This window comes from Cimex lectularius, unplaced genomic scaffold, assembly GCF_000648675.2.
Source record: "Cimex lectularius strain Harlan isolate CLEC.00 unplaced genomic scaffold, Clec_2.1 scaffold85, whole genome shotgun sequence".
NCBI classification, from domain to species: domain Eukaryota; kingdom Metazoa; phylum Arthropoda; class Insecta; order Hemiptera; family Cimicidae; genus Cimex; species Cimex lectularius.
This window is the reverse complement of record NW_019392718.1, coordinates 1,138,164-1,153,338: the sequence shown is the minus strand read 5'-3', so window position 1 is coordinate 1,153,338 and position 15,175 is coordinate 1,138,164. Positions and strand designations below refer to the sequence as shown.

The 15,175-nt window shown below is 34.0% G+C and overlaps 1 protein-coding gene across 7 annotated transcripts in view; it reads left to right on the top strand.

Annotated features, from left to right (window-relative positions):
* Nucleotides 1–15,175, top strand: part of LOC106670654 (calcitonin gene-related peptide type 1 receptor-like) — a 149,003-nt gene that overhangs the window by 131,277 nt on the left and 2,551 nt on the right. For all 7 annotated transcript variants that reach the window (XM_024226599.1, XM_024226600.1, XM_014401176.2 and 4 more), the window contains 3 exons: nt 7,368–7,459; nt 7,533–7,659; nt 14,953–15,170. In XM_024226599.1, coding sequence (XP_024082367.1) covers nt 7,368–7,459; nt 7,533–7,659; nt 14,953–15,170 — 437 coding nt within the window. The remainder of the gene's footprint in view (nt 1–7,367; nt 7,460–7,532; nt 7,660–14,952; nt 15,171–15,175) is intronic.

Here is a 15,175-nt window from a genome sequence, read left to right as displayed (position 1 = left end):
TTTTATCATCAAAAAAAGTTGTACCGTGGAATGGTAATTTCTAATATACAATAAAAAAAATTCTGCTAGTATTGAACGTACTAATATTGAAAAGATAATCATCATTACCTTGGCTTAAACTTACTGTCTCTACTGACTTAACCCACCTCAGCCGAACCCGAAATTATAATCTACCCTAATACATCCCAACCTTAACAATAACCTAAAGCCAACACTAACCCTAACCCATTCTATCCTAATATAACCTAACACATCCCAAACACAAACTATATAGTAATTATGTTTGTAGATCGACCTGCAGATAATCAATGTATTGTAATGTAATGTATTGTAATGTAATTGTAATGTAATGTAATTCAAAGGTAGTAAGGTCTCTACTAGGTGAATGAAAGACAAAAGTGTTGGGATCACCAAGCTTTCGGCAACATTATGTTGCCATCATCAGGGCCTATTTATTAAGAAAAATATACATAATTAATATAAGTTTAACAATCAACAATTAAAACAATAATGCATAATTTCCCAAGAGAGAAGAGAAAAAAATTCTCATCGGAAAAAAATAATGTAAGTGCTTTGGTTTAGGTTATGAAGCATATGGCCAGCATTCAGTTATACATGGTGAACAAGACATCTATGTAAAGTAGTGAGTAATTATTCGCATATAACATTAACAATTGACAAAAATAATAATTTTTTTTAAATTACCTCACTAATGAATACATATAATTATATTTTACACATTAATCGACATATCTTGGCTCACCCAGCTTGGAGAAGGAAAACTGAATCGGATATTCCCATATGAAAAACAAGTTTGTTCAGTTGGTGGTCACCCGAGGGCCATTAGACCTTTTCCCTCGTGTAAGGGTAAAAAACACGACAAAAACCTTCTCGTGGACTCGATGATGACTCGGATTATCCGAACTGGGTGAATTTTCGGATTGAGCGACATATTTTCTTCGGATCTTTCTCGTGTTCTTTCAGCTAAATTAAATTGTCTATTTTCTTCGTTATTCTGTCAATACATTGTTTCTGTTACGTTGATATTGAAATACTAGAATTTCTTATGGTATTAAATATTGAAATTTTGATTGTTTGATAGCTCCTTTGAGCAAAAATAAAACCATTCACTATATACGTTTTTCAGTGTACTTTTTTTAATCTTTCCATGCTTACATAAAAAATATTCAAATTTTCACATTCAAATATGAAAACTTGACAGAGCGATTAGGCACCAACTTTATTATGGGGAGTGCAAACAAAGGTCGATGCTGAGACGGATTTAAATATGCAATGTGGCTCTATATCGAACATGAATTTCTGACAAATCAACATTGATCATAATTTGAATTATTAAAAAACGGTCAAATCCTTGAAGGGTGAGTGGGCCAGAGAGCGCGATAAGGAATTTGGGAAAGAAAAAGAGAGAAAAGTCGGGAACACACTTACCCGATGCAACGCTATGCGACGCTACCCGACGCAAATCCAAAGTCCAATTTTCTAAAATATTGTTTTACTCCCCTGCACATCTGCCCGACGCTATGCTACGCTCTGCGATCCCCTCTATGCAGATTTTCGTCGAGTAGAATCGAGTACAGCCGAAGACAAAAGAACCGGACTCTCATATTTTTATTTAAATTATATGTATTATTGTCGTTATATTAATTACAACATACTTATTTTAATTATTCCGAAATTGTGAGATGCGGTTTGGTGTGATGTAGGTTTCAGAAAAACATTTTCTTTATGTGACAACGTTTCGATCTTTATTGATATCATCTTCAGGGCCTTGTGTTGTCTGCGTTTAAACAAAAAATTTCTCTGCTTGAGACCCGATGCAAGTTTCTTCTCATTGTTGTCGATGTCATTCAGAATACTACTTGCTTGGTGTCCATAAGTAGATTTCAAATCTGTTCATAGAATCCCATGTTCTTCGTTCTTCTCGCGTAGAAATGTGTGGTGTTTAGTGACCGTTACTTAATGATTATTCGGAGATCGTGAGATGCTGAGGGTTTCATGATTTTGCTCATAAAAATTACACCATTTTCGTCGAGTAGCTACAGAACAGGACACTCATATTTTTTGTAGTTTATCTTAGTATATGTAATTTTGACGTTATATTAATTACAACATTCCTATTTTAATGTAAACCAAATTAAACGAGATTAAAATGTCATAAGTTTTTTTAAAAATATTTAATTATGATGGAGAGGAAGAAAATTTATTGAAACACCGGAATAACTTTATTTAAAATAATTAAGTTTAACAAGCAATGTATTACATGGTTGTACTGATAAAATTTAACTAACAATTTATTACATGGTTTTGCTTAAACTAATGCATTAAGTACAAAAGAGGCGTTGCGATTTTGATACTGATTTGTGATACACGCTGTGTGACTGTACGTGGCGTGCGCTTGACGAAGCATAGAAGTGCACACCCTACCAAAACGTGACGAGGCGTCGGGTAGCGTCGAATAGTGTTGCATAGGGTAAGTGTGTTCCCCGCTAAAAGCCTAAATGGGAAGTTACAATCTTTAAAGGAATGCAAGGGTAAGAGCTTAAAGAAAAATTAAATAGAAATGGAATATGTACGAGCCTAGTATCTTCTTTGTTTATTGAATTTCTCAATAAATACTGACATACAAGTATATTACAGATACATTTCTTCATTTTGCCTTTATTATTTTTTATCACTCTATTTTATAGTATAGAAAAATCCTGATTTTGATTTTTTTAAATCATAACAGTAAATGCTTTACTCGTTCTCCTGTCATTTATCTACTATTTAATAACGATTAGAACGGTATTTGAAATTTGAATAATAAATTTGAGGAATCTCGTCTAAGCCAGAGTTCAACCAATTTTCCCACCTCACCGACCGAGCACAACGCCCTTCATTGTTATCGCTGTCTTGTGACTCCATTCCTATTCAGTTATGCAGGACGCTTTATCTAGATAGGTTCAACTAGTTTTGGTCGCTGGGGGAACAGTGTTTGATAGAATCAATCGTCAGGAAACAGTTTATACGGAAGGATTTTCTTCTAATCCTAGCAAACTGCAAGTACGATCTTTTGTAGGGCAAAAGTGTCGTTGTTTCTTTAATATTTCCTGGCTTTATAATAATAAGTAATACACAGGCTAAAATAACAGAAAATACATTAATATACGTAAAAAATTCATTTCATAAAATAAAATCAACGTTTTCAAACTTACTAAGCCCAAATACGCGCCAATAATTTGACTTCGATCTTGGATTACTTCTACAACATAGAAAAAATATGTTTTTTTATACATTTACATCTAGTTTACAATATTAATCGAAACAGAACGAGAACGTGTTGGTATTATCGTTGAAAAAAGGGTTTTAGCAGATCAATTCATACCCTCCGAGCCCGTGTAAATCTTTATGTTTGTGTTTCATTATAACAACCGTCTCAATATTATTAGAGAGGCAAATTTTCTTCGTAAGTGAAGGCAATATGTAAACAGGGTCCGTAAAAAGTTATAAAAAAGGTATGGTGGTAAGCGCGACTTATTGCTGACTTTCAACGCTTCCTGGACGACTGAAAAAGTTTCCTACTAAAAATATTAAATGAATCCGTAATAAGCACACTAAGTGGGAAATTCTTTTAATCTTCCTCTTACTTTCTCCAATGAATTCCAATTATTGATTTTTTGAAACAACATACTGAATATAACTTGTTTAACGTCCATAAAAATATTTTTTAAATATAAAGAAATTAAGATAAACATACACTAATATTATTTATGTCTTTACATTCTCATTTCTATTTTTATATATTTTCGGGAGCATCAGCATTTGCCCAACGACTGCTTTGCCATCGTCCCTCTTCTTCCACTATAATCATTTTGCATGAATTACAGAGTGCCCAATCTGGTTATATTTTTTTTTTAAATACGGCTAACAAACAATATCTTCCCTTTTTAAAATAGAAGCACATCTATTTTATTAAAACAAGTTCAAGAGAAAGAAGGATGTAATGTTATCTTTATTTATTAAGCTATTAATATTATAGAAACATTTATCTTACTTTAAGCATACTCTAGTTTATTAAATTGTTTATTTGTATGATGCATAATAAATTTTATTTAAGGAGAAAGAATAATTTGTGTTCAAATTGGGAAAAATTACGTGAAACAATTGCATAAATTACAGCGATGATCTTTTTTCAAATGGCTCGTATAAAAAATACCTCATAGACAAATTGAACTATTACTTTTAATATATCTGGAGATCATCTTCAGTGGGACATTTTTGAAAGTCCTCTCTTCGTACTGTGCCGCTTAGGCTTTTCAGAAGAAGGTCGAGTTACTTTACATTAAATTCTTTGCATTAAATACTGAATAATTCATAGAATAAATTGAGAAGCCGATTTTTGAGTCAAAATACGAATAGCATATAGCAATAATTAGAATTTTTTTTGTTAAGGGGTGATAAAATCCAGTAAACTAGAAGAATTGGCGTCAGGCTATTAGCTGTTAAAATTAAAACTATAATCCATTATAGATAAATAGATATTCTAAAGACAAAATATTCTAGATTGATTTTAGATTCTAGTCTTAAAGACTTCCAAATATACATTAAAAAATTAGACACAAAAACATTAATTAATATAAACTAATCAGCAAATCATACGATATCTGTTAATAAACCAAGGGTGAAAAATTTGAGAGAATTGGCATGTCAATTTTAATTAAAAATCAATTTCTTTAAAAAAAAATCTGAAAAATGACGTAATGAACTAAGAAAATTACAATAAGCCACAAAACAGCAGTGCTTGGGGAATAACTACCAAACCCCCGCTTCGTAGTATCATCATCATCAAGGCACTCGGACAAATTAAAAATAACCTACCGACAAACAAACATATCACCGACCCAATGAAAAACGACCCCAAAAAATTCTCACAGACTCACTGAAGATGGCGAAATGCGGAAAAGTGTCTGACAAAGCCAACACAGCGAGAAAAAGCAGTCTTGGGGTGATAAAATCCTGTGAAAAGGTAAAAGCGAACGAACTGCAAGATAAAATGGACAATTTATTTGACAACACAGGGGAAAAAATCAAATTTTTTGAAAATATAGAATAGTGAAATATAACTAATCAAAAAATACACTCCTTGTGAATTAAAGATTGTTCTAGTAGCAAAATAAATTAAAAGTAACTTCTGGATTTTTCTTTTGCCAGAAATCGAAAGTCTTAACCGGTTATTTCTATTTTTCTACGTTGAGGAAAGTGTTTCTTTTATTTAAGATTTACAGCCTAAGTTTCTTTCTTGCACGTTTTTCCTGTCTTACATATAAATACCTGGCGTGAAACAACACCATTTTGTGAAAAAAGGAAATAACTCAAAAGGATCGATGAGGTTGGTTCTATTGTCGGGGGTGGCAACTTCGCAAGCCCCATTGTACGCACTTTAACGGCGTTTACGCTGCCACGGCTTTATAGATACCCTGACCTTTTGTGCCCCGAGCAGATATTGGCGGTTTTTCTGTTTTGATCCTGGCCGGTTTGACATTGATTCATTTCGCTCGGGAGAATTTCGCTCTATCTCTTGAACCCACTGAGCTGAGACGTGTTCTATATATGTTAATATCCGCCATAGAAGGTTTAAAAAAACTCGGATAAGAAAAAATTAATTACATACTACGTCCTAACAACCTGACAAAAGCCAAATTTTACACATACAGTTGCTCTACTCTCTACAGACAGTTAAATTATTAAATTTTTGTCATTTGTTTCTTAACCAATCTCAAGCTTTGATCAGTAAATAACAATCAATAAAATGATCATATCCCTCCATCAAGAGATAGAAGTGGATGGAAAGCTTCCTTTTCTAGCCTTGCTTGTTATTATAGAAAGCAAAGAATTGTTAATCAATTGATATATGAAACCAACCAGTTCTGATAGGGTGTTATTCATCTGCTCATTCATCTAAAATTATAGATAGGGCAGTAAAACTTAGTGGTAATTGTTGTTGTTTGTTTAAGGTTAATGTTAATGGATAATGGATATCCAAAGTAGTTAATAAACAGGTTAATTAACAGCAGAATGAGTGTAACTACAAGGAAATCTCGCATATCTTTGAGAAAAATCCTACCACGAAATTCACAATATTTTATAACCCATTTATGTTTTAGTAGTCAATTGACTAAGTTACTTCTTTCAATTAATTATTCTTTTTTTGTAAGTCTTGGTTGAGATAAAAAAGTTAGTGTCACGAGCGGGATTCGAACCCACGATCTTCGGCTAAATACGCCGCTGCTCTACCACTTGAGCTATCGTGACTTCGATCCTCTCGAACACCAACTCCCCATCTCAACGTACAACCTTTCGAATTTTGCCTCTTTTTTCTCATTTTTCAATTCGAAAGGTTGTAGTTTAAGATGGGGAGTTGGTGTCCGAGTGGATCGAGGTCACTGTAGATCAAGTGGTAGAGCAGCGGCGTATTTAGCCGAAGGTCGTGGGTTCGAATCCCGCTCGTGGCAGTAACTTTTTTATCTCAATCAAGACTTTTTATAACGTTAAAGCAAAGCGGTTTAAAATAAATTGAATAGCTGGGATTTTTTAACTATTTAGACGTGTCCGATAGAACCGTCTAAATTGAAATGTAGGATTACGTTTATTAGGGTACCAAATCTCTCAATCCCCATTGTCATTTATACCGAACATTTTAGAGACGTGGGAGGCCGAATGCTTCTCTAAGCAGGCTTTGCTGAAAATGATAATATTGTATTTTCCCATGTGTCACGTACGGAACCCTTGTTTATTCTAATTAACCTCGCCCATTTAGAAAGTTTGAGCTTGATCTAATACTAATTTAACTTTTTCTGACTAATAAATATGAGCTAAGATAGTTAAGGATTCCTTAAAAATAGCATGAACTTTTTATGATTCAGTTTATTAGCAGATGTTTTGTCGCATTGAAAATTGTGACTTATTCAAGATCGGATTGAATAAATTTTAGTTGTTTACAATTGAACCCTTGCAAGTACATATTCAATAGTGTTGGGTTTGTCTGCATCTTCCTTCTAGGTACGAGTACCGAGGCAAAAATAAGACCGTAAAAGAAGAATATTATAAAATAGTCATGACATCTCTCCATAAAACCAGATGTTGGTTAATCCCCCGATGGTCTCTCCTTTCATGCCATTACTCGGCTAATATACGTTCCTTAATTATTCAAAGCATTACATTTTCTTCTTCGGAATCGTACCATGTTATAGGTTTATACCTTCGCTTTGGCCAGTTTGTCCAGATGAAACGAAAACCTCGGATCGTTAGAGATAACCCTGGTTTATTAATGTCTCCTTAATTGTTAATATTTTGATTTTTATTTACAGCTGAGACAGCAGGTGAACAACATATATCAAGCGGGATATTTTATTTCTCTGCTCGCTCTTCTCCTGTCTCTGTTCATACTTTCGTACTTCAAGTAAGCCACGAATCATACTTTTATTTCAAATGAAAATATATGCTTACATTGTCTATTTTTTCTTGTTTTTTAGATCGTTGAGATGCCCGAGGAATACTCTCCACATGAACCTGTTCACGAGCTTCGCCTTCAACAATTTCCTTTGGCTGCTCTGGTACAGACTGGTCATACCCAACACAGACGTTATTGTGAAAAACCGGGTAAGTGGACTTTAAAGGGGCCGCTCTTTTGAAATGAGGGCCACTTGTTGCTTCGCATCATCCGGTAAAACTGTTTTCTCCCAAACAATTACAGCCTTTCGTGAAAATAACGCAAATGCCCCAAGGTCATAAAAATTTCGTTGATTTTTTCCGCGTTTTCTTTGTAGACAGAAACCTGTTTTGTAAGTTATAAACGGGGTAATAAGCGGGTAATCGATTCGACGGCAGCTGCTACTTTCTACGAACACGGTGAGACGCTAACTTGTAATTTACAACGTAATTTACAATCTCCGTATTTCACAGAGATGGTAGCATGGCAGAAACCTCTGATAGAGATACATTAGTTTCATATAAAGAGTTAGTATCGCTTTAAAAGTGAACTGGCCATATTTCGTACAGATCTCTCCTCAAATAAAAAATACGACTCTATCATTGATAGTGCGATAACTCCAAAAACCTTATCTCCTTGTAATTTATCTTGTTGAATCCGTTCTGAGTTCCATTCTATTCATATATAACTTGAAAAACCTATAAAAAAAAAAATAAAATAGTGTTTTTTTTCTCAATTGACTGAAGAACAATGAATTTTATTGCTAACAAACTGCGTTTTTCATACATCTTATGATAGGATTAGTCGATTAACAAAGTCGTTTTTCTATTTTGAACGTAGAAAAATTATGATTAGATTGAAGAACTATGTTTGGATGCGTGAAGAGAGTGTAATTCTATTCTTTAACGTATTTTCTGGGCTAATGTGGCAAACATGGCGACATAAAAAATAAAAAACAAATATATCTTTCCCCAATTTGCTATTATGTAAAAGTATGAAAAAAGGCAATGCAAGTAAACCCAGGAAATTACATTTACTTCCATAACCAAATTTAGGTTTTATAATCATTTTTATTTATAACTGTAATTTTCTGAGGAATGCTTACACGCAATATAATGTAACTTTGAAACGATTATTTATCAAATCTCTCTCTCTCTCTCTCTCTCTCTCTCTCTCTCTCTCTCTCTCTCTCTCTCTCTCTCATTCTTTCTCTCTTTCTCTCTTTCTTTCGTGTTCTCTTTCATTCTTATAAAAAATGTTTATAAATCACAGCCCTGAAGATGATCTCAATTAAGATCAAAATTATTCAGAAATCGTGAGATGCGGTCTGGTCTCACGATTTCTGAATAATTATCGATTAACGGTCACTAATCACCACACAAAGATCAAAATGTTGGCACGATAAAGAAAATGTTTTTCTGAAACCTACGTCACATCAGACCGCATCTCACGATCTCCAAATAATCAATTATTCCTATAGAAGAATTTTCAAATAAAATGCTCTGCCTATATTCAACTCGGAATTATCGGTGAATCTATTCTTAACACAAACATTTTTTTTATCTGTCATCTTTGCACTTCTCTTCCTTTCTCTACCACTATTCCCACTCTCTCACATACACTCTTTCTCTTCACTTCTCTCTCTCTCTCTCTCTCTCTCTCTCTCTCTCTCTCTCTCTCTCNGGGATTCGAACCCACGATCTTCGGCTAGATACGCCGCTGCTCTACCACTTGAGCTATCGTGACCTCGATCCACTCGGACATCAACTTCCCATCTCAACCCGGACCACAAAATTAGTGAATTTAATGAATTAAAATGAAGTATACCTCACTAAAGCTCTCCATGGCCATTTCATTTGTCGCCGAGAATCCAATCCGATTACACAACATTTGAAAAATGGCAAAAAGGAGGGAAAACTCAAAAGGTGAGGTTGAGATGGGAAGTTGATGTCCGAGTGGATCGAGGTCACGATAGCTCAAGTGGTAGATCAGCGGCGTATCTAGCCGAAGATCGTGGGTTCGAATCCCGCTCGTGCCATTGACTTTTTTATGTCAACTAAAAAACCTTAATTAATTGTTATGTATTAATTGGTCAAGCGGACCACGAAATTAGTGAATCTATCTCTAACTTTTTCTCTTTTTCTCCTATTCGGGCTCATTCTTAGAATAGAATTTTCGTATAAAGTATTCTGTATATTTTTGAATCTGAATCATTGTTGGATCTTTACCTTTTTATCTTTCTAGGCCTCCTCTGCTCTTCTATATCTTCTTCTCTCTTTTTCCTCGTATCCTTATCCATAAAACATTCTTTCCCTCTCTCACTCTCTCTCACTCACTTTTTATCTTCTCTCACTCTTCTCTCTTTGTTTCTCTCCTTCTATCTATCTGTTAAAATATCTCTATCTTTATCATCTTAATCAATCATATATATCTATCGATCTTGTTTTTTACTAGAAGTAATCTGGTTATCTGTAATCGAATATTACGATAAATTAAATACTCTTTTCCATGAGAGGTTGTTAAACTTAAAACAAAATTAAGGACAATTTATATCGTTTTCCCCACTTTTTTTTTCAAATCCTCTGTGATCCTTGCTTGAAAATATATTAGATTTATTTAATACAACAAACATAAATGGATCCGGGTTCTTTGTAAATTTTTCATCTGTACCCTCTACTTTCTTTTAAAGAAAGAACTCGTTAAACTTTACGACTAAGTTCTCAAACAAGGGCGCACGAAAAAAATATATTACAGAGATGCTTGGAAAAAGGACAAGGTCTGGTTGTGTCGCTTTTTCTGGTGATTAGGGCAAGGATTAAACCGTTAAAGATTAAAGTGGTTCTGTCCAATTAATAATAATATATTGGTAAATAACGAAGTTTCTACTGATTTTACCATAATTAACAATTAACGTTTTTTTCATTATAATTAAAATTACTTTGAAACAAAGTCAATTTCAATTGTTTGATAAGAAAGAAGGTTTATTAAAGCATAAATTTCGTCTATCCTTAACTGAAAGATGAAACTAAAAAGAAAGAAAAATAGTAAAGAGATAGACAGATAGATAGATAGAGAGAGAGAGAGCGAGATAGTGAGAGAGAATCGTAATAATCTCCAATACGGCGTTTCGAAAGTTAAGCCCGCATGACGGATGTGGAATGTAGGATTTTAATACATTCAAGCGCCTTGCTAAGAATAAAATTGGAATAAGGATTTTCTTCTTTATTTATACGATTTCTTCTTTCATAACGCTTTCTATCCACGCGAAAAAAAAAAGTTGAAGCTTTTTCTGTTTTCCACCAGTCCTAAAACATATTCTATTTTAAAATCACTTGGAAGTTTTCTTTAATTATCGACGATTCGATCACGAGCTCTCAAATTACGCTTTGAACACGGCCCATTTCTAAAAGTAGAAGTCGAATTAATACGAGCAATATCTCAAGTTTCGATTGGGAGAAGGATCTTTCGGAAAGTGGAAAAGGTGGCCCTCCGCTGCATTAGCACAAATGGAAAGACCTGATGCGATTACAGATATGCCTCCACACCCCCGCGTTATTCCCTTTTTGTTCGCCGATCGGAATTGATGGATTGATGAATTGAGACTGAGATCTTTCTGATCGATCACGTCATCAAGTAAAATGAAAAAAATTAATACCGGTTTTTTTAGCGCAAAAATTGGAAATATGTATTTTGTACCTAACTTACAAAATGTTTCAACTTCGAAAGTCTTTTCTAGTTGTTATTATTTATGTCTATCAGCCTGATAGAGTTATTTCTTAGAAATATACAGGAGCTTCAAATATGCCAAATACGACAGACTTACGAGCTTCATTCCAAAGTAACTTCTCGAGAGGACTGGAAATATTGGGAGTTTCGAGCGCAAGTGTTTTTCAAGTAGCGAAACTTTTGGGTACATAAGTTCTCTCGCTCCTCGTGTACCATTTACCGTAAGAGTTATAAATTGAAAAAAAAACACACGAATATTTTTGCCTTAATAATTCTCAAGATAACACTCGATTAATTATTTTTTAAATATTGTGGGGGCCGCAACGGTTTAAGCGTTTACACGGCGTTCATCACTGTAAGGTAAAGGACCCGGGTTCGAATCCAGCGGCCCTGCATTTGAACCCGACGTACTTACAAATGGGCTTCTTTTTTTTTTTTTTTTAAACATTTTTTTAAATAAATTTTTCTTCCGATTTTTTTTTTTTTTTTTTTTTTTTTCAAAAACACCGGCACCTTGAGGATTGGTATGGTCTCTGTTGTTGCGAACTCTCGTAAAAAAACAAATAGTGAAATGGATGAATATAAGTAGTAAGCCATTTATATCTAGTAGTCTAATTGACCTAATTAATTATTTAAATTAATTATAATTTTTATGTAAGGTTTTGGTTGAGATCAAAAAGCCAGTGTCACGAGCGGGATAGCTCAAGTGGTTAGTGCAACGGCGAATTGACCCGAAGGTCATGGGTTCGAATCCCGCTCGTGACACTGGCTTTTTCATACATAAAAAAATAATCGATTGAAACAAGTAATAAGTCAGACTAATAAGGTTTCCAACTCGAAAAATTATAATAAAAAATCTCCGTTAAAGGATAGAATGTAATCAGTACTCGTAGCATTATTTCGTACGTAAGGAAATAAAACTCACATGTCCATAAATAATAAATATTTTTCAAAACAATCAAACACATAAATTTTTGATGAACAGAATACATTTTAACACTGTTACTAAAGTAGGTTTGGAAAAATTTGGACAATTTTAATTTTTAATCATTTTTTCTTTAGTCCGTTTTGTTCAAAACAATAGGGATCAAATTATGTTTCAAGTGTGAATTGAGGTGGCAAATTTCATCTTGCCGACGAGGCAGTTGAAAAGCTCCATTTTAGTTTCTTCGTTTCAAAACTTGGAAGAAAGGGATTAACCCTTTTGTGATTAGGAATATTGTCTTATTTCTTGACATTGAAATCCCAAACATGACTATTTTAATCTTAATTTGAAATAAGCGTTAATTAAATGATAAATATTCAAAGAGTCAGTCGCGGCAGCCGCCTGGCATCGTTTGGGATTTCTTTTTGTGAAAGACGGCTGAGATCCTTCTTATAATAAAATAAACGCCGGCTTTTACAAGGTTTGTAAGTCTTTTCTGACAACGGGCGGAGAAAGTTCGCCTTTAAAACTTGACAGATTATCACGGAGGTTTGCCCGTTATATTAATGGAAGGGAAGCCAATTAAGATATCGCCTGGGGAAAATTAAATATAATCAGGTAATTCTTCGTAATACAAATTGAAATAACTGTCAAACGTATATCATTGTATTAGGGGTAATAATTAGTAGATTATTAACAAAACTTTTTTTGGTTCTAGTCAAAAAATATTACGAACAGTCTGGATCAAGTATGATCTTGAAAAAGAAAGCAAATTCAGTATTTACTGCTAAGCTTTAGACCTATTTTAAGGTCATTAGGTAAAACAATCTTAAATATGTAAATAAATTGACATATTTAAGTTCTTAAAATAAATATGTCAATTTGTAGACGTATTTAAGTTTTTGACTGACTAGTCCCAACATTGCAAAGGACTGTAACAGTCAGTCACTGGAGAATGCTCCCTTGGGAGACGCCGGCTTGAATTTGTCAGATTTCCGAAAACTCGTTGCCCCAACTTAATCTTTTTTTCCAAAAAAGTTGTATTTGGAGATATTTCAAGGGTGAAAACAATGAATATCAACTTGGTTTCATGCTAAAAAAAAATATTTTCCAAAGACACGAAAAGAATCGAACTGCGTGCAAGCATTTCGTATTTATTGATATGCATCATTATTTTGTGACCGACCGACTTAGCAAAGTTGGTTAAAATTATTGTTTTAGCAAGAAACAAAGTTTATATTCGTTTTCATACCTACAAAAAACCTGAATACAAATTTTGAGAAAATAAAAAAAATTCAAAATTTTTGCCTTCCAGATTTGTTCTTGAAAATTACAGTATCGATAATATGGAAATGTTCCACCTTTTTTTAGATTATAACCCTGTAGCATATAGGTAATGGCAGAAACTTGGCCTCCGTATATAAATCAGAACCGGAAATATACAATAAAATGTCTGAAGGTTTTGTTGATGCCATCTTATAATGACATAAAACCCAAATATGCTGATATTGGCTCAATTTTTCGGCAACTTACATCGGTCTTACATCCCAATATCTGGACAAGAGAGTAAAGCAACATACGTATGATTGCAAAAAACCTAAGCAAATTCATACAGCACTCGCTACCCACCATCTTGAACACAAACACAATTTCGACTTCAAAAATCCAAAAGTATTACACACAGAACAAAACAAACATAAACGTAATTTTTTAGAAATGGTTTACATCAACAGAGATATACACATCATCAATTACAGAACAGATACATGTAAACTCAGTCGCAGCTACGCCATATCATTAATCAAATTCAATATAGATAACATACATACATCAACACATTCCACACATCAAACATTTTTCACATAGTCTAATTGTCCAACAATTTAGCTTTCCTTTTCCTATTTATCCCTTTCTATATAATCCTGAAAGGATAATCTGGCCAAACAACACATTTTTTCCCTTCGTCGGCTCTTTTCACCTCAAAGAAGCCGACGCCTTATACAAAACTCTCTTTTCTATACCGACTTTCTTCTCCACCCCTTCAAAATCCAACGTATGTAAACATAAAACAGCAATATCGCACTGGCACTCTCAACACGACACGCAAGAATGGCACAATTACACAGAAGACAAACACTTTGAGTGAGTAGAAATACTTTGATTGAATATAAAAAATATATTTTTCATTGTATAAATTCACTTTTTTCACATCCTACATGTATTTGTTAAATGTAAACAATGTTTGTAAATCCCAGGCCCTGAAGATGATCTCAATAAAGATCGAAACGTTGACAGGATAAATAAAATGTTTTTCTGAAACCTACATCACACCAGACCGCATCTCACAATTTCTGAATAATTATCGATTAACGGTCACTAACCACCACTCATTTTTTTTGCCTACTTTATTAAAGTGTCTTCTGGTTTTTGAGACTTTTTATATATTCAATCTCATGAGATACGATCCTGCATGTCATTTCCTATCTTGGGTTTTTTAAAAATCGACTGATTAGATTTTGTATATAAAATTTCATATTACATTTATAGTATCAGATTTCATTTTATACTTGCCTTGAAATACAAGCAGAACACTGCAGAAAATCAAATTTTAAAATAATTCAAATATACCTAAAATACTTTCGAACTGAAATAGACACGACAAGCCAAAACTGATGGACGATAGACAGACCAAAATGACCCAAAACCTCCTCCCGTGTAACTGCCAGAGCTGTTTTCTGCTTGATACTGCATTATTTGGCAAATCAGTTGGCAAACCATAGTTAAATTTTATAAAATAATCTTCTGTCGACAGGTATGGTGTCAGTGTTTACACGTGGTACTTCACTACTTCTTGGCGTGCTCTTATGCTTGGATGCTAGCAGAGGGCGTCTACTTGCACACGCTGCTGGTCTCGGCGTTCACAAGCGAACAGAAACTCGTGAAAATCCTCACGGCCTGCTCTTGGCTGGTGCCCTTCTTCTTCACTGCCCTCTACACAACTCTGAGGCTCGCCTCCGGTGACACGCAACAGTACG